The 23763-nt window shown below is 36.3% G+C and overlaps 1 protein-coding gene across 1 annotated transcript; it reads left to right on the top strand.

Annotated features, from left to right (window-relative positions):
* The first annotated feature begins 748 nt into the window (after positions 1-748).
* On the top strand, positions 749-23493 carry Ppp1r2 (protein phosphatase 1 regulatory inhibitor subunit 2). Its single transcript, XM_070029880.1, has 6 exons — positions 749-1110; positions 9668-9775; positions 10301-10378; positions 12220-12314; positions 19849-20013; positions 21814-23493. Exons 1-6 carry the CDS (start codon positions 989-991, stop codon positions 21858-21860), a joined length of 615 nt encoding a protein of 204 aa, XP_069885981.1. The 5' UTR covers positions 749-988; the 3' UTR covers positions 21861-23493.
* Positions 23494-23763: the final 270 nt, after the last annotated feature.

The raw sequence follows: 23763 nt of genomic DNA, 5'->3' as shown, positions 1-23763 counted from the left end.
GGACGTAGAGGCCTAATCTGGAAAGGGGAGGGGAGAAAGCCCGATGATAATCAAAGATTGGAGTTGAGAGAGAGAAGTGGAGGAGATGGGGGCTGCCACAACAAAAATCAAGGCATGGCTAGCTCCCTAAGAGGACTCTGCGACTCTGAAGTCAGCTGTGCTCCCCTGGGTTCTTGCATTTCAGCTGTCTCTCGGCTCTAGCCCCTCAAGTCTCCCATCCTCCTTGTCTGTAGATGCTGTGATGGGCAGCGACATGGTGAGGGTTTGCCCACTTCTCCAAGCCAGGCACTGTACGCTTTCCTTAAAAAAGCCACCATTCTTGATGTCATAAGAGGTCTGCCAGGGTCTTTCCAATGCTGATAATCCACGACTTTCGAATAGAGAGGTTAAGTTTTTAGGTGGGTTAAACAGAAAACACATTTCGTTTCTTCCAAAGTAAGGTACTATCTCTCTCTTGGAGGAATGAGATTACCTGTGAGCCTCAGTTTTCTGACATGAAACGGAATAACAAGGTGCTGGGAGAGAGGGTGCTGAAAGCATCAAAGCCAGAGAACCTTGAGGTCAGGCTCTAAGGAAATCAACAGCCAGGCTCCCCACCGCAGCCCCAGGGCGGGGCCCGCAAAGAGCCGCGAGGAGCCCGGCGAGGAGGCTGGCTTTGTTCTGGCCCCGCCCCCGACTGGCCCCGCCCCGCCCCTCCCTAGATATCGCGAGAGGGCGGGCCCGCTTAGCTCGGGCGTCCGCGTCGCTCCCGCGCTGGGGCACTCGACCGGCCTCCGCTGTGGGCCGCGGGTAAAGAGCCGGCGGCAGAGGGCCGCCCGCCGCGCGGCGTGGGCTGTGGCGTCGCGGTCGTTTGAACGACGCTGGTAGTCGCTGTGTATGACCGCGGGCTCTGCGGCTGCCTGGCGGGTCTCGGTAACGCCCGACCCCCCCATTCTCCTGCCCCGGCGCTGCAGCAGCGACCCTGAGCGGACCGCCCGAGCGACCGGCCATGGCGGCGTCCACGGCCTCGCACCGGCCCATCAAGGGAATCTTGAAGAACAAGACCTTGGCGGCTCCCCCGGTGGTGGCCTCAGCCCAACAGCCCGGCCCGAACGTCGACGAGGAGCTAAGGTGAGAGCCTGGGTGGGGAGGGCGGGGGGAGTAGTCCGTGACGCCCCTCTTCCCGGCGATACCCCCCCACCCGGACCCGAGCGCGGCCGGCCGGGGCGGTTCGTGGATGTGCCCGGGACACCACCGGGCTCTGCGGCTCCGGCCCGCGCCAGGGTGCGGTCAGGAGCGGGGGTAGTGACCGTGTTTTCTTCGTTAACTATATGTGTATATAATTTCTTTTTAGTAAACACGATCTTTGAACTCTTGTCCCGAGAGCCTTAAGGACTCACAAGGAGTTTTTAAGACCTTATCAGTTAGGGGTTTATTATTTCCTAACCTCTATGGTCTGGAATCTAAAACTAAAATTCTTCGATAATTAAAGAAATGTTTTCTTGCCTTAGGAATCCTTTAACGATCCAGGCTCAAGACTAGTAAGAGACCTCTTTCTCTCTCAAAAAAAAAAAAAAAGGACTTATTTCCTTATTAATCATCTTACCACACTCATTCTGGTTCTCTGCTTTGTTATCATCTCTGCACTTCAGTGGAACTAGAATTTTCCAAGTCCTGATCTATACTTAGTGGAAAATTATTTATTGCTTCATATTTTACATCTGCAGTTAGACTTCTGGGAGCTTTCTAGTTTGTGGTCCTGTTCAGATGTTGTCCAAACTCTGGAGAGCTTAATGTTGACCCAAAGCATTGTGCATATAAATAATTGGAAACAATCCAAGGTCCATTAGGAGGAAATAATGAAATATTAATTATGGTACATTTGTGTAATGGAATAATATATATACCAACCTTTATAAAAGGTGATGCGTGTGTAATGTAACAACTTTTTTTTAAAATAGGGTTAAGAAAAGTTACTACTGATATTTGTACTGAAGCTCAGTGAGGATTTTAGTGAAATGTGACACATTACACTTAGAGCATTTCTGTATAAAATATCTGACTTATGACTTGGCATGGCAAGTTTTATGGGGATTGTTACTTTCGAGAAAATACTAAATAAATAGGAATGCAACTTAAAGTTGTAGTCTTTTGGATGCTTCATTCTTAGGATCCCTCACATGGCAATTTTCCAGCCTCTGCTTGGAGGTTATGGGACTAAGAAAACAGCATCCTATTATAACATAACTGAAAAACCAAAATAGTTTAAAATAACTACAGAAAGCTCTGATGGTGCTTCAGAGTATTTAGCATTCAGCACTCACTTTTTACTTATTTTCCAGTGTAAATTTCTTTCTGTCCAACTACCAAAAGTGTGTTTTTTTCCTTTTTCTACTTCTTTACACCTTCTCAGCTTTGATCTGTTGTAACTTGTGACCTCAACTTATAGGTTAGCCCCCTGCATGCTAGGTAATAATTTTAAGGCAGGTCTTTCTGCCATAAAAGACATTAGACTAAGTAGGTAAGGTACTTCATCTATAGAAACTCCTGACAGGGCAGAGTCACTTCAAAGGGATTTTTTCAAGTAGGTGACTGACCCTACTAGTTCAAAGGTCACAATCCTATCCTCAAAGGGAGCTACAAAGCCATAATTTATTTATTGAGGTGTATGATGTATGATTTCAAGTAGTAAAAGGGTATGGACTTTTTCATAATGGTAAGTTACAAGACTGTAAAGAAGTTAATTGTACTACTAAACAATATACATTATTATTTTGTCACAATTCAGAGCAAGCAATATTAGTAACTTTATGAGAGCCTCTTTATAAATAGAAACATAAAGGTATAGTTGAATGCATTTTAATTTTTTGTAAAGTTTACTTAAATATCATATAACAAGAACTGAAAAATACCTCTTGCAATTACAGTGTGCTCAAAATTTGTAAACATACAAAAATAGTATAATGATCTTACTTGAAGTGTTAGAACAGAATATAAGGCAGGTGCATCTCAATGTGAAAATAACCAGGAATCTAAGTTGTCATTACTTGCATAAGCCCCACAGACACTAAATTGTAAGTACTGAACCTTTGCTCTTAGAGAAAGTATAAGGTTGGGTTTTTTCAACCCTCTAATTACATTTCTATCAACTGATCAATACATAACCTTGTTTTCTATGTGATTTTTGTAAAGACACTTTATTTAGCAAAACATTTCCTTGTTTAGCTTCAGCTATGTTCATTGGGTAACTCAAATTTCTTCCTGCTCTACTTATGTCTAAGCAGCCTAAGCACCTCCAATATTGGATTTTAGATACAAATAAATTTTAGCAAGTAAATGAACTCCCAAATAGAGAATCTATAGTTTTTGTATCACTATCTTACATGTTGTTTCACATGGAGGTTTTTTTTTTGAAGATAGCTTTTTTTTTTAAGGAAAAATATTCACACTTTATATATTTGTATAATTCATATACATGCATATTATTTATAGCTAACTCAAGACAATATACACATAAAAGTAAGCTTTATAAACTTGAGGTTGATATTTTAAATATTTCAAAATATTTCGAATTTTATTTTTTAAAAATTCAATTCTTATCAAAACTGATCAAACAGTAATTAGAAGGTTTTTTTAGTTGACTCAGTACTGTTATTTTTGTTTGATTGGTTTGTACTGAAACTCATTACCTTCCTGCCTTAGCTTCCAGAGTTGGGAGTGCAGGCATGTACAACATGCCTAGCCAATGCTGTTATTTTCTTATTGTTCTCCTTATACTTTTTATATTAATATTATTAGTTTCAGTGAGTGGTTTCCTTAGGTGTCAGGTTAACTAAAACCCATAATGCACATAATTAAGCATAGATGTCAGCATATTGTAACATGTACTGTTTAATGTAAATGCTACTGTCATCTTCTGAACCTCTTCTTTCAAAATACTTTGAAATGTAGTATGTACAACTTGGGAAGGTCTAACCTAACATACCTAGCAAGTGTGTGCGTGCGTGTGTGTGTGTGTGTGTGTGTGTGTGTATTTCATTTAAAAAAAGATCTCATTGATTCTAAGATGTGCCACCAATAAAGAAAAAACTTATTGCCAATTATAGAATGCTAAACATTTTAAGATTTTTTTCAGATACATTATAGTGTGAATAAGGTTCATTTTGAGATTGTTGAAAACATAATAGTAAAAGTGCTATCTTTTAAAAAACTTATTGTTATTGTAAAGGTGATGAACACAGGGATTACAGTTACATAAGTCAGGTAATGAGTACATTTCTTTTTGGACAATGTCACCATTTCCCTCTCTTTCTCCCAATAGTTTCTTTCTATCTTACGAGAAGTGTTTTTAAAACAATAAGTACTTAATTTGAGTCAATTGCCTGTCTAACCTCTCATTAGCACATTTTATTAGCTCTAATTTTCAATGTATTTTTCTTTATCTTAGTTTAACTATTAAGTTAATAAATGTTGTTAGTCCCATTGTAATCAAAATGTAGAGATCTAATATTTTCCCCCCAATATCTCAGGTTATTTTACAGTCTACTTTGGAACCTGCTACTGTTCGATTCAAATTTTACATAGTCTTAGATAATGCACTCAAGTTCAATTTGAAATTTGCGTGTTTAATATAATTTAAGATGTAAGCATGCTCCAACTTTGTATTTTTCTGCTCACTAAAGGGATGTCTAATATTACAGTCAAATGCTAAGTAAAATAAAAAGTTTATCTTCCAAAAGTCACCTTTTCCTTGCTTGTGACTGCTTTTAGTGTTAAGTCTGTAATTAGTTCAGTTGTGGTGTCAAGATTCAAAACCTTGTACTTGTCAGCCTACATAAATTAAATCGTCATTTAAGAAAGAACCATTTATTGCAATATGCAATTAAACTTTTAACACCTTGAAGCAAATTCCCACTCTGAGCACAGCCAAAACTATCAAACAAGTTACAGGCAACAAGAAGTGCAGTTAGGCTTTAAGATAACATTATATGAGCTAATGAAGTGAAAGTAAAAAGTAGTGACTTTAAAGGACCAAATTTAGGCTAAAAATCAGTCACCCTAGCAGGAGTGGAGAAACTGAAACCAGCAGGTGTCCTGCCATCATAGCAGAATCTCTCATGTCAGTTACAGTGTTCCTATTTGTGTTTGTGGAGATACCGACCCAAATAAGGTCATACGTACAGTTCCTGATGGTATTGAGCTTAAACTCAGCGTGGATTGGTCCTTGAATTTTGTTAATTCAGAAAACATTAGGAGTGTTAATTTCCATATCCAGTCTTTACTAAGAGTTTCTTGTATAAGAGTTTCTTGTGCTTCACAAACTTTTCACTAAAGAATTCCTAGGATTTTTTTGGAATCTGCTTTCTTTACAAGTGCTTGGGTTGTTTTTGTTTTTTCAAGATACTGTTTATCTTTCTTGGATGAACAAGCATAGGGTTTCATTTTTTTCCTAGTGTTAAAGAAATAGTTGATTTTGAATATGTAAAACTTTAAATTCCACTTATACAGTAGAAAGTAAACAATGACAAACTGGGAAAAATAAGAGATAATTATTATGTAGCTTGTTTATGTAAACTAAGAACTCACCCAAATTTGTGAGAATTTTCTGATAAGTAAAGAATAATAATTCAAACAAGTAAAAGAAGTATTTATCATTATTTGTTAGATAATGACGAAATAAACACAAAGCAACTTTAAATACTACTTTATACCTGTTAAACTGGAAACTCTCCCTCTCTCCTCTGTTTCCCTCTCTCTCCTGTTCTCGTTCTCTTTACCCCTCTTCCCCCATCCCCATCTGTCCTAGCAGTGTTTTGGTAATTATTGGAGACATTACAAGTAGTCCTATTTTTAAAAAACTATACAGGTGCTAGATAGAAAACCCTTTAACCCAACTACTCAGGAAGCTAAGATGGGAGGATTACTTGCATTGTCAAGACCAGCCTATCTTTAAATTAAAAAGAAAAAAAAAATGGGGCACTAGTGACTTATGCCTGTAATTCTAGCTACTCAGGAAGCTGAGATATAAGGATTGTGGTTTGAAGCCAGCCTGGGCAGCAAAGTCTGTAAGACTCTTATTTCTAATTAACTACCTAAAAGCTGGAAGTACTCAAATGGTACAGCGGTAGATTTGAGCAAAAAAGCCCAGGGTCAGTGCCTAGTTCCTGAATTCAAGCCCCGGGACAGGCACAAAAAAGAAAAAGAAGGCAAAAATTTTAAAAAACACACACAAGCAGCTTGATCCAATACATATCAACATATATATTTTAAAGTATATATTTCATATATGTTTACTATTTTACATGTACTGATATATGTATTAGTGGAAAGAATAAGCAGAAGTCAGAATCATTAATGCCTTATGGGGCTGAGATTGTAAATTAGTAAATTTTATCTTGATTTTTAAGAAAATGTAATTTCTGCTTATAGCCTGTATTTATCTTTCTTCTGTCATTATGTTGTGAAGCAGATTTAAAGGGAGTTAATATCCCTCTTCCTTTGCATTAGAGATACACTATTATTTAGGAAAAACTTGTTCTACTCTGAAATTAGGAAGCATCCAACAAGGGCATTAGTATGTGTTTGTTTTTAAAATAATTTTATTATAATACATAGCCAGAAAAGTATATTTAATGTAAAATTAAGGCTGCAGAAATTAATGAAGCAGGCACTCTCATGTGTATCATTCTGGTCAATAGAGGAAATGTTTCTACCCCTCAATATGTCCCCTGTCCTTTCATCTCTTTCTTATTTGAAGAAAAACCATTGCCCTGATTTTTAGGGTATTTACCTAAATACACATTCCTGCGCTCTGATTTTGCCTTCCTGGAGATTTGTTACTTTTCTTTTACAGTATCCTTATTAGAAAGTGTTTAATTGGATTGTTTCCTTCACAGAACATACTTTTCTTAAAACTTTTGTCTGTTTTTCATGATCCTAATCAGAAACTCCTTATCATTTTTCCTACCTTAAGTCTGTAGAAATTTATCTCTTTCCCTTGTTGAAAGAGAATATGGCCATAAAAAGAGTATTTTGTATATGATAGGGGTATTTAATTAAATAAAATTCCTAAAACAATAATTAGGGAGAAATATAAAGTATTGCTTTATAAAAATATTCTGTAGCAGTCTTCAGTATTTCAAAATTATTCATTTTGAATCTTAACAGCTAAAAGTAGAAGGAATTCAGTGCATAAGAAATTGAAACTTTTTGTTGTTGGTGGTGGTGGGCATGGGGCTTGAACTCTGGGCTTAGGCATTGTCCCTCTTCAGCTCAAGGAGAGTGCTCTACCACTTGAGACACAGTGCCACTTGCGGTTTTCTGGTATCTAATTGGAGATAAATGGACTTTCCTCCTGGGCTGGCTTTGCACCTTGATCCTTAGATCTCAGCCTCCAGAGTAGCTAGAACTACCCTTTATTACATTTACATAGTTCAGTTGTTTCTGTTTAAAGTATTCTTTTTTTTTTTTTTTTTTTTTTGCCATCCTAGGACTTGAACTCAGGGCCTAGGCACTATCCCTGAGCTGCTTCTACTCAAGGCTAGCACTTTATCACAAGTTCATTAGCAAGTCACAAATTGTATAGAAAACAAAATAATATTTGCTTATTCTTAATGAGATTGATATTTAAGACACTGAATTATTGAGGATCTTAGTTGGTGAATACTTTATTGGACAGATATTAACAGGTGCTTGGAAAACACTTGTTTCCCTTAAGTAAATCCAAATGTATTGTATGTATTCTAACCGGTGCCTGGCAGAAAGTGAAACTTTTTTTAGGGTACCATATCTGAACTCATTATCTATCATGCTAACGCACAGCTTAACATAGTTTCCATTATTTTAACAATTCCAAATTATAAGGACTGTTATTAAAAACTCTTACTTTAGTGCTCATGTAGAGTAAATATAATCAGGAGAGGCATTTCATTGGCATATCTGTAGTCACAGGACTAGCAAAGGATAGCTGAAATTAAATTTCAAGCCTCTGTCTCTTAACTAGGTTTTTGCTGTTTTCTGCCACAAAATCAGTTACCGTTGTGATAGAAACCTTAGCCATATCAGTGCTAAAGCCAGGTCTGTTTATCCAGTCTAATTCAATTAGCTGATTCTTTTAGTATTAGTGATATTTTAATTTGATTAGTTGAAAATTCAGATGAGCTTGGTGAATAACATGAGATCCATGCTTAATGAATAAAAAGCCTTTCAAAATGCAGCACTTTAAAATAATGGTCCATGTGTCTTAACTAGCTGTTAGCCAGATGCTGGTGGATCATACTTAGTCCTAGTAACCCATAAGGCAGTCTCATTCAAGGCTGCCCTTGAATTTGCTAGCCCAGGCCAGCCTCAAATTCAAGATACATTTGTCTCAGCTTCCTGAGAGCTAGAATTACATGCATGTACTACTATTCCTTCCTGGAACATTTGTAATTTTTAAGGTGACTCATCAAACTCTGTTAAGTGCATAGAGAGGGGAATATGGTAATAAATTTAAGTATGCCATTCTTCAAGGACATTTTAGAACTTGGGAAATTGAAAATGTATACAGTAAACTTTACTAATACATAACAAATGAAGAAAAGATGATTTGGGTCAGTAGTTTTTAAATTTACATTGTATTTTTATTGTTTTAAGTAGTTTTACAAAGGAGTTGCCATTTTACAAAGCAGTATGTTAATATATGAATATATACAATGAATCTTGGGTCCATGTCACCCCTTCCATCGATCTCCCCCATTTTCCTCCTCCCTTTATTACATTTACATAGTTCAGTTGTTTCTGTTTAAAGTATTCTTTTTTTTTTTTTTTTTTGCCATCCTAGGACTGGAACTCAGGGCCTAGGCACTATCCCTGAGCTTCTTCTACTCAAGGCTAGCACTTTATCACAAGTTCATTAGAAAGTCACAAATTGTGTAGAAAACAAAATAATATTTGCTTATTCTTAATGAGATTGATATTTAAGACACTGAATTATTGAGGATCTTAGTTGGTGAATACTTTATTGAACAGATATTAACAGGTGCTTGGAAAACACTTTTGTTTCCCTTAAGTAAATCCAAATGTATTGTTTCTTAGCACACCCTTGTTTTCCAGATTAAAAAGTTATGATTTTTTTCAGTTTAGCTTAGAATCTGAATTTAGTATAAGTTGTCTAGTTTTATGTGTTCTGATTTTTAGAGATATCCTTGAAGAAGTTAGGTTAGGGAAGTACTTCTGTAATTTTTGTTCTATTTGTTTTGAAAGATTCTAACTGTATGTCCCAGTAAGTCCTCAAACTCCTGATCCTTCTAACTCAGCCTTCCAAGGCATAAACCATTACTTTCTGTTTGTCTGTCTGGTTGGTTAGTTGCTTTGATTTAATTTTTTTGAGACAGGGTCTTGCAGTATAATCCAGGGGTGTCTTCAAACTCACAATCTTCCTGGGTCTGTTTCCAAAGTTAAGAGATAGAGAAATGTACCACATGCCTGGCCTGTTTATGATTTTATTAAAACAATTCTTAATATATAGTAGAACAAAAATAGTTAAGTACTGATATTGGATAATGGCATAGATTTTAGTTTTAACTGTTAATCTATAGACCAGACGATAACTAAGCATATCATAGTATAATAGGGTTTTGAATGGCTAATTCTGAAGCTTAGGTTTTAATGTATGGGCACTAAGTATTCTTTTCTTTCTCAATTTTAGTAAAAAATCTCAGAAGTGGGATGAAATGAACATCCTGGCAACCTATCACCCAGCAGACAAAGACTATGGTTTAATGAAAATAGATGAACCAAGCACTCCTTACCATAGGTAATATACATGGACATTTTTTTTGTGACTTGCTTACATTTTGCATTGATATGAGCTTCTGGATAGCAGCATATTTGAATTTGTATTTTGTTTTATATAATTAAAGTAACATACGTAAGTTATTAGTAATATAAGTAATGTGTTAACTTTAATGGAAACATTTTGTATATCACAATCATAGTAACATTCAGTTGTTACTTATAATAGCAGGTGCTTGCTATCTTCTAATGATGGACAAAGAGGAGTAAGTTTTGCCTTCTTGAAAGGAAAATGAGATTTGAGTTTGTTTCCCAAATAGAAATCAGAGACCTTCCTTTGCAAATATACAAAAAGGGTAACTGATAAATAACTGTTACCTTACCCACTCATTACTGTTGTTCATATCCTTATTTTTGAGCTTATGTAATTTGTAGTTCAGGTATTCATATTATGGTTTTTTGAGTGTTTTGAGTGTCTGTTTTTACTTGTTTTCCTGGTTGAAAAATTATATTTCATGTATTAATTAAAATGTGTATGTTGACCTAGTATGATAGGTGATGATGAAGATGCATATAGTGATTCAGAAGCCAATGAAGCCATGACTCCAGATATCTTAGCTAAGAAGTAAGTATTAAAGCAGTTTTGCAATGAGTTTTAAATTGTTCAATCTTAAATACATATTATACTGCTTATAAAAGTGCAAATAAAAGGCTGGGAGGCTAGGGAATGCTGAGGATTGAACCAGTACTAACCAGGCCTACTGCTCTATCACTGAGTTGTATCCCCAATCTCATCTAGATTTTTCATACCAATTGTTATGGTTCTGTTTCTTGATTAAAATTAATATATGCATCTCATTGTTGCAATGGGTCCACCTGTATCCCTATTTAAATGATTTGAGATGTATAAGTCATTATGTCGAAAACGAACTTTACAACTTTCGTGCGGGAGGGGGGGAGGACGGGGGAGAATTGGGGGGGGGGCGGGAGGAGGATGGGAAGGGGAAACAAAGGAGGAGGCTACAATGCTTGATAAGAAATGTGCTCATTATCTTGCCCATGTAGTTGTAACTCCTCTGTACAGTATTTTCACAATAAAAAAATTAATATATTCAGGTGGCAGGAAATCACTGTTCAGGTATACCTAAAAATGGGAAATCAAGATGTGTCTTCATGTGCCAGACACTAATGGATCATGCCTGTAATCCTAGCTGATCTGAGCATCTCAGTTCAAAGCCAATCTAGGCAGACAAATTTGAGAGACTTGGGGGGCTGGAAATGTGGCTTAGTGGTAGACTGCTTGCCTAGTATACATGAAGCCCTTGGTTCAGTTCCTCAGTTCCCTGTATGCAGAGAAAGCCAGATGTGTCTTCATATGTTGGGGGGTTTTTTTGGTTGTTTTTTTTGGGGGTGGGGGCGGTCGTGGGGCCTGAACTCTAGTCCTGGGTGCTGTCCCTCAGCTCTTCAGCTCAAGGCTAGTGCTCTACCACTTGAGCCACAGCGCCACTTGCAGCTTTTTTTCCTTTTTGCTTATGTGGTGCTGAGGAATCAAACCCAGGGCCTCAGGCATGTAAGGCAAGCGCTCTACCACTGAGCCACCTTCCCAGCCCCATATGTTGTTTTTAAATACCTACTACTTACTTTTTAAAGAAGAAAGTAAGAAAAGCAAATACAGGGACCGAGAACGTGGTTTAGTGGTAGGGCGCTTGCATAGCATGCATGAAGCCCTGGGTTTGATACCTCAGTAGCACTTACACAGAAAAAGCCAGAAGTGGTGCTGTGGCTCAAGTGGTAAAGTGCTAGCCTTGAGCTGAAGAGCTCAGGGAGAGTACCCAGGCCCTGATTTCAAGCCCCAGGACTGCAAAAAAAAATAAAGCAAATACAAATTAATATATAAAACTAAAGTTTGGACTGGGAATGTGGCTTAGTAGTAGAGTATTCGCCTAGTATGCATGAAGCTCCAGGACTGGCAAAAAAAAAAAAAAAAAAAAAAAAAAACATTTTACATTAGCTGGGTGCTGGTGGCTCCTGCCTGTAGTCCTATAGAGACTCAGGAGACTGAGATCTGATGATCATGGTTCAGAGCCAGCCCAGGCTGGAAAGTCTGTGAGACTCTTAGCTCCAATTAACTACCAGAAAAACATAAGTAGTGCAGTGGCTCAAAGGGCTAGAGTATTAGCTGAAGAGCTTAGGGACAGCACCCAGGCCCTGAGTTCAAGCCCCATGAGTGACCATAAAAAAAACCAAGTTTTTTCAACCTTTGTTATTCATTGATTTTTAGCACCCGTTCTACTGTTCTTGTTTCTTACTGGTTTCTACATCTATTCCTACTCTTACTTTTTATTATGAGGCTATAGCTAACATGTTAATGATTTTTAGCTGTCCTCCTGACACTCAAAAGTTGAATAAGAACTTTAAACAATACATGAGTATCGCAGTGTTAATTTATAAGTGATTATCATACAGATTAGCTGCTGCTGAAGGTTCAGAGCCAAAGTATCGGATTCAGGAACAAGAAAGCAGTGAAGAAGAAGATAATGACCTCTCACCTGAAGAGCAAGGTAGTTTATTTCCTTTACTGCATTGATAAAATCTAGTTTGGAAGGTAGGCAAACTTTTTTTTTAAAGGGGGGAGGGGTGGAAAGAAGTAAAGGGCAGGAGAATAGAAAGCAATTCTTTTATAATTCTACTTGTTATTTTATTGTAGTATAGTATTTTCCCTGTAATTTTAAGAATTAAGGAAAAATATTGCCATCTTTAAAATTTCTTTATAAGTATTCTTTACTTTGGTACTTTTTACTGCTTAGTACAGAGTAGATACTCAGGAAATACTTGTTAAATTAATGCTTTTAAGGTCATTGAGTAGATGGTCTTAAAGTAAGTAGAGGTAAATGTAAAAGCTAATTAGCTTGTTCCTTGTGCTTTTTCTGTTTAAAATAATAGTGCAATTTATCAAATGAATCATGGAGCACAGAGAAGTAGTATCATAGGAAGAGAAAGGGAGACAACCTTCTTTTTTAACATGGAGGGAAGGAGACTCAAAGCTTACACAGATAAGACTACCTCCTCGTGGTTTATTTTTACAAGGAGCCATGTTTATTTTTAGAGGTGAGGCGAGAAGAGACACATTTTACCTTGTTGCTTTTTATACTTTTTGAGCAATGTGAATGTATGATCTCAAGAAATAAGAGCTGCACTGCCTGGCTGCTGGGTGAGGATGACTCACGCCTGTACTCCTAGCTACTCAGGAGGCTGAGATCTGAGGATTTCAGTTCAGCACCAGTCTAGCAGCAAAGTCCTTGAGACTCTTCCTCCCACTCCCAGGAATGTTATTTATTTATTTTGTATATATTTTTTATTGTAAAGATACTGTACAGAAGGGTTACAGTTACATAAGTAAGATAATGAGTACATTTCCTATCCAGCATTGTTACCCCCTCTTTTGTTTTTCCCCTACCATCCCCACCTCCCCAACCGGTTCCCCTCCACTCACTCACCCGAAGTTGTAAAGTTCGTATTCAACATAGTGTCTTGTACATCTCATTGTTAGAATAGGTCAACCTCTATCCTTATTTAAGCATTTTGTTATTTCCCTTCCCCTCCCCAAATTAGAAAATTGTATATACAAGATGCAGGCCACCGGAATCAAATACAGTGAAAACAGGTTATACCATGGGGAAAGAACATACAAAAGAAACAAAAAAAAATCACATAGTACATTATAAATACATTAAAAACAATAGCAAGAAAGATAAAACCACTTTTGTACCTATCTTGGGGTTCATTTCGCTTAACATCATCTTATATGGCCATATGTACATAGCTTTTGACCATTTCTGCTTGTCCAAGACATACTCTACCTATTGCAAATAAGGGAAACCATGGGACCTATGTTTCTTTGGGCCTGGCTTACTTCACTTAATATAATTTTTTCCAAGTCTTTCCATTTTCTAACAAATGAGGCGGTGTCATTCTTTCTGATGGAGGCATAGAATTCCATTGTGTGTGTGTGTGTGTGTGTGTGTGTGTGTGTGTGTGTGTGTGTGTGTGTGTGTGTGTGTGTGTGTGTGTGTGTGTGTGTGTGTGTGACACATTTTCTTGATCCATTCATCTACTGAGGGGCATCTGGGTTGGTTCTATATCTTAGCTAAGGTAAATAATGCTGTGATAAACATAGTTTTATGCTGGTAGCGTTATAGTCTTGAGACTCTTATCTCCAATTAACCACCAAAAAGCCAGAAGTGGTAGAGTGCTATCCTTGGTGAGATCAGGGATAACATCTATGCCCTGAGTTCAAGCTCCAGAATTGGCACAAAAAAAGAAAAACAGAAAACAGAAAGAAAAGAAATAGGGCTGGGAGTATGGCTTGAGTGTTAAGAGCTTCTTTCCAGCTAGGTAGGAGATCCTGAGTTAATATCTGCAGATTCCACATCTGTGGATTCAGCCACATTAATCAAAAATGTATAATAAGTAAGCTTGTATTAAACAGATTTTTTTCTTCTGTTATTATTTCCCCAAGACACAGTAGTAAAAACTATTTACATATTAGATATCACAAGTGGACCTAGAGATGATTTAAAGTATAAATTATATGTGAAAATTAGATGCAAATACTGTATCATTTTATATAAGGAATTAGATCTGTAAGTTTTGATGTTCTTGGAGGTTCTAGATCCAATCCCCTTCAGATTCTGAGGGATAACTGTGTAGTTAGTTTTACTATGCTCTTAAACGGAGTCACCAAAAGACAGAAGATGTAGCTTAGTTGTAAAGTTGCATAGTATGTGCAAGGCCCATACTGGGTTTGAATACCACTCAAAAGGGAAGAAGGAAGGAAGGAGAGTGATGGGAGGAAAGAAAGAGGAAGGAGAAAGAAAATATTGAAGTTTTACAATAAAAATTACCTATATTGTAAAGGAGGTTAGAAATTTTACAACTAAGTTTCCAAGTATTTGTCAGTGACTTATCAGGATCTTAGTAATGTGTGGGTAAGGTGTAATTCAGTATTCTTTTCTAATAACTTGGTCTGAGACTCTTAACTGTACAAGAAAGAATTTGACAGAGCACATTTCTGATATTCATAATAACTTCCTGACTGACTTTTCAAAAGTATACCCTGAGGCATATGGAAGTGGTTTCAAATTTTTTTTTTTTTAGCTTTCCTCCACCCCCCCCCACCCCCCATTCTCAGCAAATTAACATAGTATTACTGTTTTATTTCCTAAGGGTAATTACTCCTCAAATTGTAGTTCCATGACATAGGCAGCAGGGGGAACCACTTAACCAGTTATAATGTCATTAATTCAGTCTCCTCTGGTAGTTACCATATTATGAAGTGTTTTACACTTAAACAACAACATATTTGAAAAGGGGTCATTTTTATTGATAGTAGAGATTCTTAGGAAAAAATAGTAATTTATAACAGCAATTAAAATTATTGACTCTGGAGTGTGACAAACCTGTTTGTTTATGCTGTGGGTTTGTGCTGCTTGGCTAATTTGCTTAATTTCTCTGAGCCCCCCCTCTCATTCTTATTTTTTAAACTAGGAGCTATAAAAATAAAATGATATTCTAGAACTGACTGTGTTGAGGCATACTTTTAATCCCAGCTACTTTTGAGGTTGAGGCACAGACAATCTTTTAATCTTACAAGTTCACAAGTGACTTCAAAACCTCATCTCAAACAAACAAAAGTTAGAGCTGTTAGTAACCATTAGATGAGATAGAGAATTTCAAGTACTTAGTACTGATTATAGCATATCATAGATAAGTTGATGTTAACTTTTAATAACTTAAAATAGCCAGGACATGCTTTGTAAAAGTAGATATGTAGAAGCTAGATCTAAAATACAACTGTGCACGATAACATATACAGGAGGCTCGATGCATTTACATACAAACTGACTGAAGGATGGTATACTTAGGAGAAAAATTGAAAGACATAACTCCTGAACAACTCATATACTGGTTATCAAAATGAATACCTGGGATTAGAAGCATGTTTTGGGCAATAGGCAAAGGAGAGGGGTAGTGGGGGAACAGGAATGGAGGAAAGAAAGGTGAGCAAATATCATTATACACAATGTAAAATGAACTATGTAACTGGAGGGTAGGGACAGGAGGAGGATAAAGGAGAAGAATGAAAGAAGGGGTAGCATTGGCCAAGAAGTATTGTACTTATAACCTGACTTATGGAATTATAACACTTTTGGGCAACCATTTAATATTTTTTTAAAAGGAAGCTAATACAGTTTTGGGGTTCATATATAGAGAAAAAAGCCCATTTGTTCTTGGCAGGTTGTGAATATTAATACTAAAAGATTAAGTTACAGACTTCTATGAAATTAAATATTTGCCACTTTTTTTGAACTCAGGGTGTTGTCACTTGAGTCATACTTGTAACCCTGCTTTTTTGTTGGTTACTTTTTAGACGAGGGTCTTAAAAACTTTGTTTGGGCTGATCTGGAGCCATAATCCTTTCGCTCAACCTCCTGATTATAGATGTGAGCCTCTGTTGCCTGGCATATTTTTTTTTTTTTTTTTTTTTTAAATTGTATTTTATTTTATTTGAGAACATACTGTACAGAGGGGCTACAATTACATGGGCAGAATAATGGCATATTTTTTTTTAATGATATGACTGAGGAAGAAATAATTTTCTTAGACTACATAAATAAATACAATTTACAAAGGAGAAACACTATTGCATCAACTCCAAGGAATGAGATACAAGATAAAACATCATCACGTCACATTTCTTTCCTTGCAGAGCAACAAAGATGAAAAAGATGGACATTTGCCTAATGGTGCTAAATGCTAACCTAATAGGCATGCCCTGGGCTCCAGCACCACACACATATGTATACTTGTGCACACAAAAATGACAGTTTCTCTTTTAATGTGAATGTGGGAAAACAGATACTCATATTCTATAGGTAGGTAGTAGTTTCCACTCAGCGTACACAAACACATAAAATTAAAAAAGGAAAGTTTTGTGATACAGTATTTATCCTTACATTTGATGTATTCTAGTTATTGTACTCATTTCATCTTTTTGTATATCAGTTGTGATTTACTTGTTTTAGAGAAACAGTGCTATATACACATGCATACATACATACACATAAAATGGTATGAAAACCTTGAAACAATAGGGAAATTAGAAATCTTTGAGAAAATGTACTTAAGTTGTAACTCACCACTTTGTAACTTAATCATTTAAACATAAATCTTGTATACAAGACAGATTGTTTACTCTATATTTGTGTACTTTTTTTTGGTCAGTTGTGGGCTTGAACACAAGACCTAGGTACTGTCCCTAAGTTCTTTTGCTCAAGGCTAGTACTCTACCCTTTTGAACCACTGTTTCCTGGTAGTTAATTGGAGATAAGAGTCTTCTGGATTTTCCTGCTAAGCTGACTTTGAACTGCATTCCTTAGATCTCAGCCTCTTTGAGTAGCTAGGATTACAGGTATGAGCCACCAGCATCTGACATTTATATACTTTATTGTTGAAATAGCATCATTCCCCCCCTCCACCCCACCCCTGTTCCTGGGGATTGAACTGAAGGCCTTGGCATTAGTCTCTGAGCCACAGCTCTACTTCTGACTTTTTGGTAGTTAATTGGCAATAAGATTCTCACAGAGTTGCCTGCCTGGGCAAGCTTTGAACCACAATCCTCTGGTCGTAGCCTCCTGAGTAGCTAGGATTACAGGCATAAGCCTACCTATGCTCAGCACTTGGAAGGCACTTATTATTATACCACTTGAGCCACACTCCATCCTTCAGTTTGTTTTTCAGATAGTGTTTCATGCTTTGGCTTAGGCTGGCCTCAGACTTAAGCTGACCCTTCTTCCCAAGTGGCTGGGATTGTAGACATGTGCCTTCATGCTTGGCTAAACATTATTATTTTGAAAGTGAAAGGACACTTTTGAGAGTGAAATGAGGATCAGTTTTACACTTCTGTTACATAGTAGACATAATCTAGACTGCTCCAAGTAAACTGAGATAAATGATCTAACAGTAAAAAAATAAATAAAAACCTATATTGAAATGATCTGTACAAGTTGAGAGGGGGGATTGGAGGAGGAGGGACAGTAGGGGAGAAATGAGGGAAGAGGTAACAAGTTTGACAAATGTATTTATTACCTTACTTATGTAACTGTAACCCCTCTGTATATCACCTTGCTAGACAATAAAAAAAGCCAGCCTATACCTTAATATATGATTCAGTTTAAAACTTTATAGTATAACTTATGCAAAGGGACTTCCTTTGTAATGTTTAAAACATGCACACAATGAACTTTTGACAAAATTCACCCTATGTATATTACTTTAACTCCTCCCTTATCACTTCTTTTCAACATGCATATACATATATGTATGTATACAACATATATATACACATATATAAATATGTATCTATAATGAATGCCTTCACCTTTTCCCTTTCTCTTCCTGCTGGTTCCTCTACCCCCCACACAATAATGTCATATTTTGTAATGTCTAGATTTAATACATATGGCCAGTTTTTATAAAATAAATTTTAGAAAAAACTTCAGCCACGTGTGTTGGTTCATATTTGTAACCCCAGCATTGAGGAAGCTGAGGCAAGATTGTGTGTTCCAGGGTAATTTGGGTAACATTTTCAAAACAGGAGGAGGCAGGGAGCCCAGGAAAGAAAGAAAGAAAGAAAGAAAAAAGCCTAGAATGGCTAGAGATGTATGTGTAGTTCAATGGCAAGAGCTCTTGCCTTGCATACAAGGCACCACAAGAAAAAGAATCTAGGGCTGGGAAGGTGGCTCAGTGGTAGAGTGCTTGCCTTGCATGCATGAGGCCCTGGGTTCAATTCCTCAGCACCACATAAGCAAAAAAGCCGGAAGTGGTGCTATGGCTCAAGTGGTAGAGCGCTAGCCTTGAGCTGAAGAGCTGAGGGACAGCACCCTGGCCCAGAGTTCAGGCCCCACGACCGGACCCAAAAAAAAGAAAAAAAGAATCTAGTTATAACATGTTAGTGGTAATTTCTTGGGATTTTGTTGTGGTATTGGTGCTGAGGAATAGATTTGCGCTTCATAGTATTAAGCTGTACTTTACCATTGAGGTACAACCCCACCACATATGTGTTACTTGTTTGCTAAAGAGAAAAAGGGTTGCTCTTTAACTTAGTCTGTCCATTGTAATAGAGATCATTCAAACCATTATTTTTGGTATGTTGCTGTTTTGTTTTTGAAGTTTTGAAATATGTCAATAAGCAGTCATAATAGAGCATGGTGATACATGCCTGTTGTCCTACCTACTAGAAGACTGAGGCAGGAGGATGGCTTGAGGCCTCAAGTTTGAGAACATTCTGAGCAACATAGCAAAACTCTCATCTCAAAAATATAATTAGAAAATTTAGTAACTGTCACCCCTCTGTACATCACCTTTATTTATGATAACAATAAAAAATTAAGGAAATTAGTTACAAAGATTTAGTATTTTTGTTTTGCCATATTCACAAAAGCAAAAAGAGAGGTGCACCTGGCACAATCTTTATAATTTGATATCAGTCTCAAAACTTTGCTTCTTCCAACCTTAAATAGAGACTGAAAAATGATTGTTGACTAGTACATATGAACATTTTAAGTATTGTTGATAAAATGTGCCAGTTGTATTGAGCGGGTAGCTCTTTGTATCTAAAAGTTTAATAAGGATTTTTAAAAGGAATTCGTTTTCTTACAAAAATAGAAACCATGGAAATACTGAAAATATCCATATTTCCTTGACCCAGAATTTGCCAGTATTAATCTGAGTTTTAATTTTCAGTGTGTATATATTCACAAACTTCATATGTAATATAGATATGTATCTATGTTTTCTTCACAAGTAATGACTTCTAATGCCCATTCTGTTGAAATGTATTTGAACCATTTAAAGTAGAGGTGCCAAACTTCTGTGAAGTACATGGATAGTAAATATGTTAGATTTTGTGAGCTATATTGTCTCTATTAAAAACTACCAAGTTCTGCCTTTGAGTATAATAGCAGCTTTCACCATGATAAACACAGTAGGCATGGACAAGGCTGTCTAAGCTTGCTTTTTTTTTTAATCTTATAGAAAAAAAGCGACAATTTGAAATGAAAAGGAAGCTCCACTACAATGAAGGACTGAATATCAAATTAGCTAGACAGTTAATTTCAAAAGACCTACATGATGATGAGGACGATGAAGAAATGTCAGAGACAGATGGAGAATGCATGAATATCGAAGACTCAAATCAAGGTCAGATGTTATAAAAATACTACTGAGACTGTGATTCTCTGCACCTAAGATAATATATTTTATTTTGCTTTAAACTTGTGAAAAAAAATCCTCAGAAATTTTTGCTGTTAGACTTTTATTATGCCAGTGTTTCTGAAATTTCAGGCCTGGTGACCAGCTTTAAAATAATTTTTATGCTTAGAGTTGATTTAAATCGATCATATGTTACATATTGCTACTTTTTTCTTAGAGCTTTATTGGCTTTAGGCAAAGACATTTGTATTTGTGTTAAAGTACGTTTTGTTTTTTGACTATTGCAGATCATATTTTATTTGGCATAACAATCTAAAGCCTATCATTGTCTTTCGTGGTGTGTCTCTTTACGTGATTTATTTTTTTAGTGCTAAAGATTACTGAGTGCCCCACATGCTATTAAAATTTTAAGGATGTATTTAACATGGAGATTGTTTTGACATTACTTTAGGTGCAGAAAATGTATGTGTTTAGTTTTGATGCTTTGTACTTTCTGGATTGACAAGTTATTTTGATCTCTGTGGGAGTTCTTTGGATTTTGAGAAGGAATATCACTCAACCTGACCTGATTACAAGTGTGTGCCACTGTGCTTTTTTTAAGTCTTAACAACTAGACCTTTGGCCTTTCAATTCTTATCAGCCATAGGAAATAGATTTTACTTTATTTTTCATTTTGTTTGTTTATTTTTGAGATGCTGAGAACCAAACCCACAGTCTTGCTGGCAAGTGTTTTACTACCAAATTATACCCTGGACTCCTGTTTCTGATCTATTTTATTGCTGTTTTTATCAAGAGAAGAGTATTTAGACTCTGTGGTATAGTTTTCGGCTAATAAATTTAAGATTTTTTTTATTTTGTTTTAGGTTTTTGAGTTACAACAAACTCTTAGGGTTCTACCTGTGATTTACTTGTAGAAATGTCCAATCTGAAACGTATTTTACCTGCCACCAAATAAATATTCCTGTTCTGCTCTTTATATAGAGATATACAGATTTCCTTCACATCAGTCTAATTTGTCCTTTGTGAGATAGACCTTATTAAGGTTTTTATACTTGCTTTTCAGCCATACCAGTGGAAGATTATGTACACTGTTGGTTCCAGGGTTGAAGATTAGTTGGTTCTTTTTGTTGTTGTAACAAATACCTTAGAAGGTAACTTCAGAAGAGGAAGGATTTATTTTAGCAAATGATTTCAAAGGTTTCTGTCCATATTTTCTTTATCCCATTACTTTGGACCTGTGGTAAGAGAGGATATGTATACTAGAACAGCTTGCTTACCTTATGGCAATCTGGAGGCTGAGAAAAGACAGGAGTGCAGGGCAAGCTACAGTCTCCAAGGATATGCTCCAAGAAGTTAACTTCCTCCAGGTAGGCCTCATCCTCTAGTTTCAAGAATCTTCCAAAATAGTACCACCCAAAACACCAGGCACTAGTGGTACGCCTTTAATCCTAGCTACTCATGAGGTTGAGATTCAAGGATCACAGTTCAAGACCCGCTGAGCAGGAAAGTTCTTGAGACTCTTTATCTCCAGTTAATCACAGAAAAAGCAGGAAGTGGCTCCATGACTCAAGTGCTAGAGTGCAAGCCTGAGCAAAAGAGCTCAGGGACAGTGCCCAGAGAGAGAGTTCAAACCCAGGACCAGTGCCTCCCCCCCTCCCCCCCCAAAAAAGCACCACCCAGCTGAGAATAGAAGTTTAAGCATAAAAGCCTATAGAGACATTTCATATTCAAATGATAACAGCAATATACAGCGAATTATATTCACTTTTTTCCCTTTTTTCTTTGCAGGATCTACTACAAGTGACCAACGACAAAACAAATCACAAGATTCATAGAAGACATGTATCCAGCATTGCAGTTGTTTGTCAAATACAAATCCTGTTACTATAATACACTGCTTCTTGTTCTCCACAATTCATGACTCAAGTACCAAAATACATTACCAGTTATGTATTGCCAAGAATTAAATGGTAACCTTTGAGGCTGGTTAGATGAAAATGTCTAATGCATAGATTCTTGTGCGTACTTCACTAAGACTTTAGTGTGACATCTTTAGTCCAAACTGCTTTACTTTTGTAAGAACACTGGTTAATTTGTATAAGATATTATATAGCTTTTTATGCTTTAAAGGTTAAAAAGTGTCTTTGGGGGAGGGAAGGGGACTAAGTTATTTTCATCATCTTCTAGATGTGTGATACCTCTTATAAAAACTTTGTAGAAGTTGTTTCTTTTTAATTTTTTAAATCAAAACCCCAGTTTGAACACAGGATGTATAGTTGGATAAATATTCAGGCTGAAAGGTTATTTTAACACTTAACCTTCAGTTTGATTTGTCTAATTGAGAAGGATCGTAAGTGTTACTCATGCATTTTTCTGGCCTGATACCTTTAAAATTCCTATAGAGTTTTTTTATGTGGGTGTTTATAAGGAAAAGATTGAAAAATTTCTCATCAAAACTATCCGTTTTATTTCCACAAATAAATAATCAAGTCAAACTTGCGCTAATGTCTGCTCTGATGGCCTATTTTGGTATTTGGGGCAGACTTCAGATCAGAACTTTTTTTTTTTAAATAAACATAATTTAGCTTTTGTTCACAACATTTCTTTTATATGTCTGTCTTAACCTCGTGCTTTTGTTCTCTATTCCTTTTTACATAGAATTATAAAGATTATGTTAAAGAGTGGCAAAGATTGTTATTACCATTATGAACTCTTGATTTCTCCCACAGATTCTCTCATTTGCTGCAATAATGAAATTCTTATTTTGACCATCAATATCTACTGGTCCTAAAGAAGAAGATAGAGTAATTATAGTACTATAGACAGGAAATACAATTCAGTCGCTCAGTTTCTACACCTGTCTGATTTACAGCTTGATAATGAAATTGCTCTTAGTAGTTCATTTGACTTAATTAGATATCAGAAGACAATTAACAGAGACTTTTGCATGATAAGACAATTATATGTAACCAATGATGGATTATTTCTGAATGTAGACAGAATTAAACCTGCATTTTTTTCATTTTTTTATTTAAAGATTTTAAACAGCCCCTGTCTAAGGGAGTATGATAATGTATACTATGACAAATGTACTTTATTCTTCTAACACAGTAAGAATTGTTTAGATTTTTTTTTCCTGAAATATAGTGAAGTTCCTGTGTGTCTTGGTTTAGTGATGGTTTTATTTAACTTATTTGTAACTGAATTTTTTGTTAGTACCAAAAGAATTCATAATATGATCAGACTTAAAATAATTCCTGTGTATTATATATATATATGAAATGGCATTTATTGAAAAACTTACCTTCCACATCAAGTTTATGGAAATAGCGGAATGTCAAAATTAATAAACAGTGGGAGGACTCTTTGCTGTTAGAAGAATGTGCTTGTTATTTTGAATCTCTTTTATCAAAGTACCGCTACAGTTGCAGATGCAGAATTCTAATTACACAAATGTTGATGCACTCAGATCTCTGTTTTCATTTTTTCTCTTTTGAGTTCTTAGGAAGTATCCACATATGCTTTTATATTTGTAAAAGTGGCCTATTGTACACTATGGAGAAAAGTTGAAGGTTAAGCCAAATATATTCCCCCCAAAAACTTTAATATATTATTACTATTATTATTAATATTTTGGTGCTAGCCCTGGTGCTTGAACTCAGGGCCTGGGCACTGTCCTTGAGATTCTTTTTTTTTTTTTTTTTTTTTTTGTCGGTTGTGGGGCTTGAACTATGGGCC

Source organism: Dipodomys merriami, unplaced genomic scaffold (assembly GCF_024711535.1).
Source record: "Dipodomys merriami isolate MVZ:Mamm:240054 unplaced genomic scaffold, mDipMer1.0.p SCAF_2, whole genome shotgun sequence".
NCBI classification, from domain to species: Eukaryota; Metazoa; Chordata; class Mammalia; order Rodentia; family Heteromyidae; genus Dipodomys; species Dipodomys merriami.
The sequence above is the reverse complement of the archived record's forward strand: the minus strand, read 5'-3'. Positions and strand labels throughout refer to the sequence as shown.

What these genes read in the sequence shown, in the direction of transcription:
- Ppp1r2 (XM_070029880.1), top strand. Translation starts at nt 989, where the DNA reads ATGGCGGCGTCCACGGCCTCGCACCGGCCCATCAAGGGAATCTTGAAG. An exon ending in CCAAGCACTCCTTACCATAG is followed by an intron (nt 9,776 to 10,300) that starts GTAATATACATG and finishes ATGTTGACCTAG; the next exon opens with TATGATAGGTGATGATGAAG. An exon ending in CCAGATATCTTAGCTAAGAA is followed by an intron (nt 10,379 to 12,219) that starts GTAAGTATTAAA and finishes ATTATCATACAG; the next exon opens with ATTAGCTGCTGCTGAAGGTT.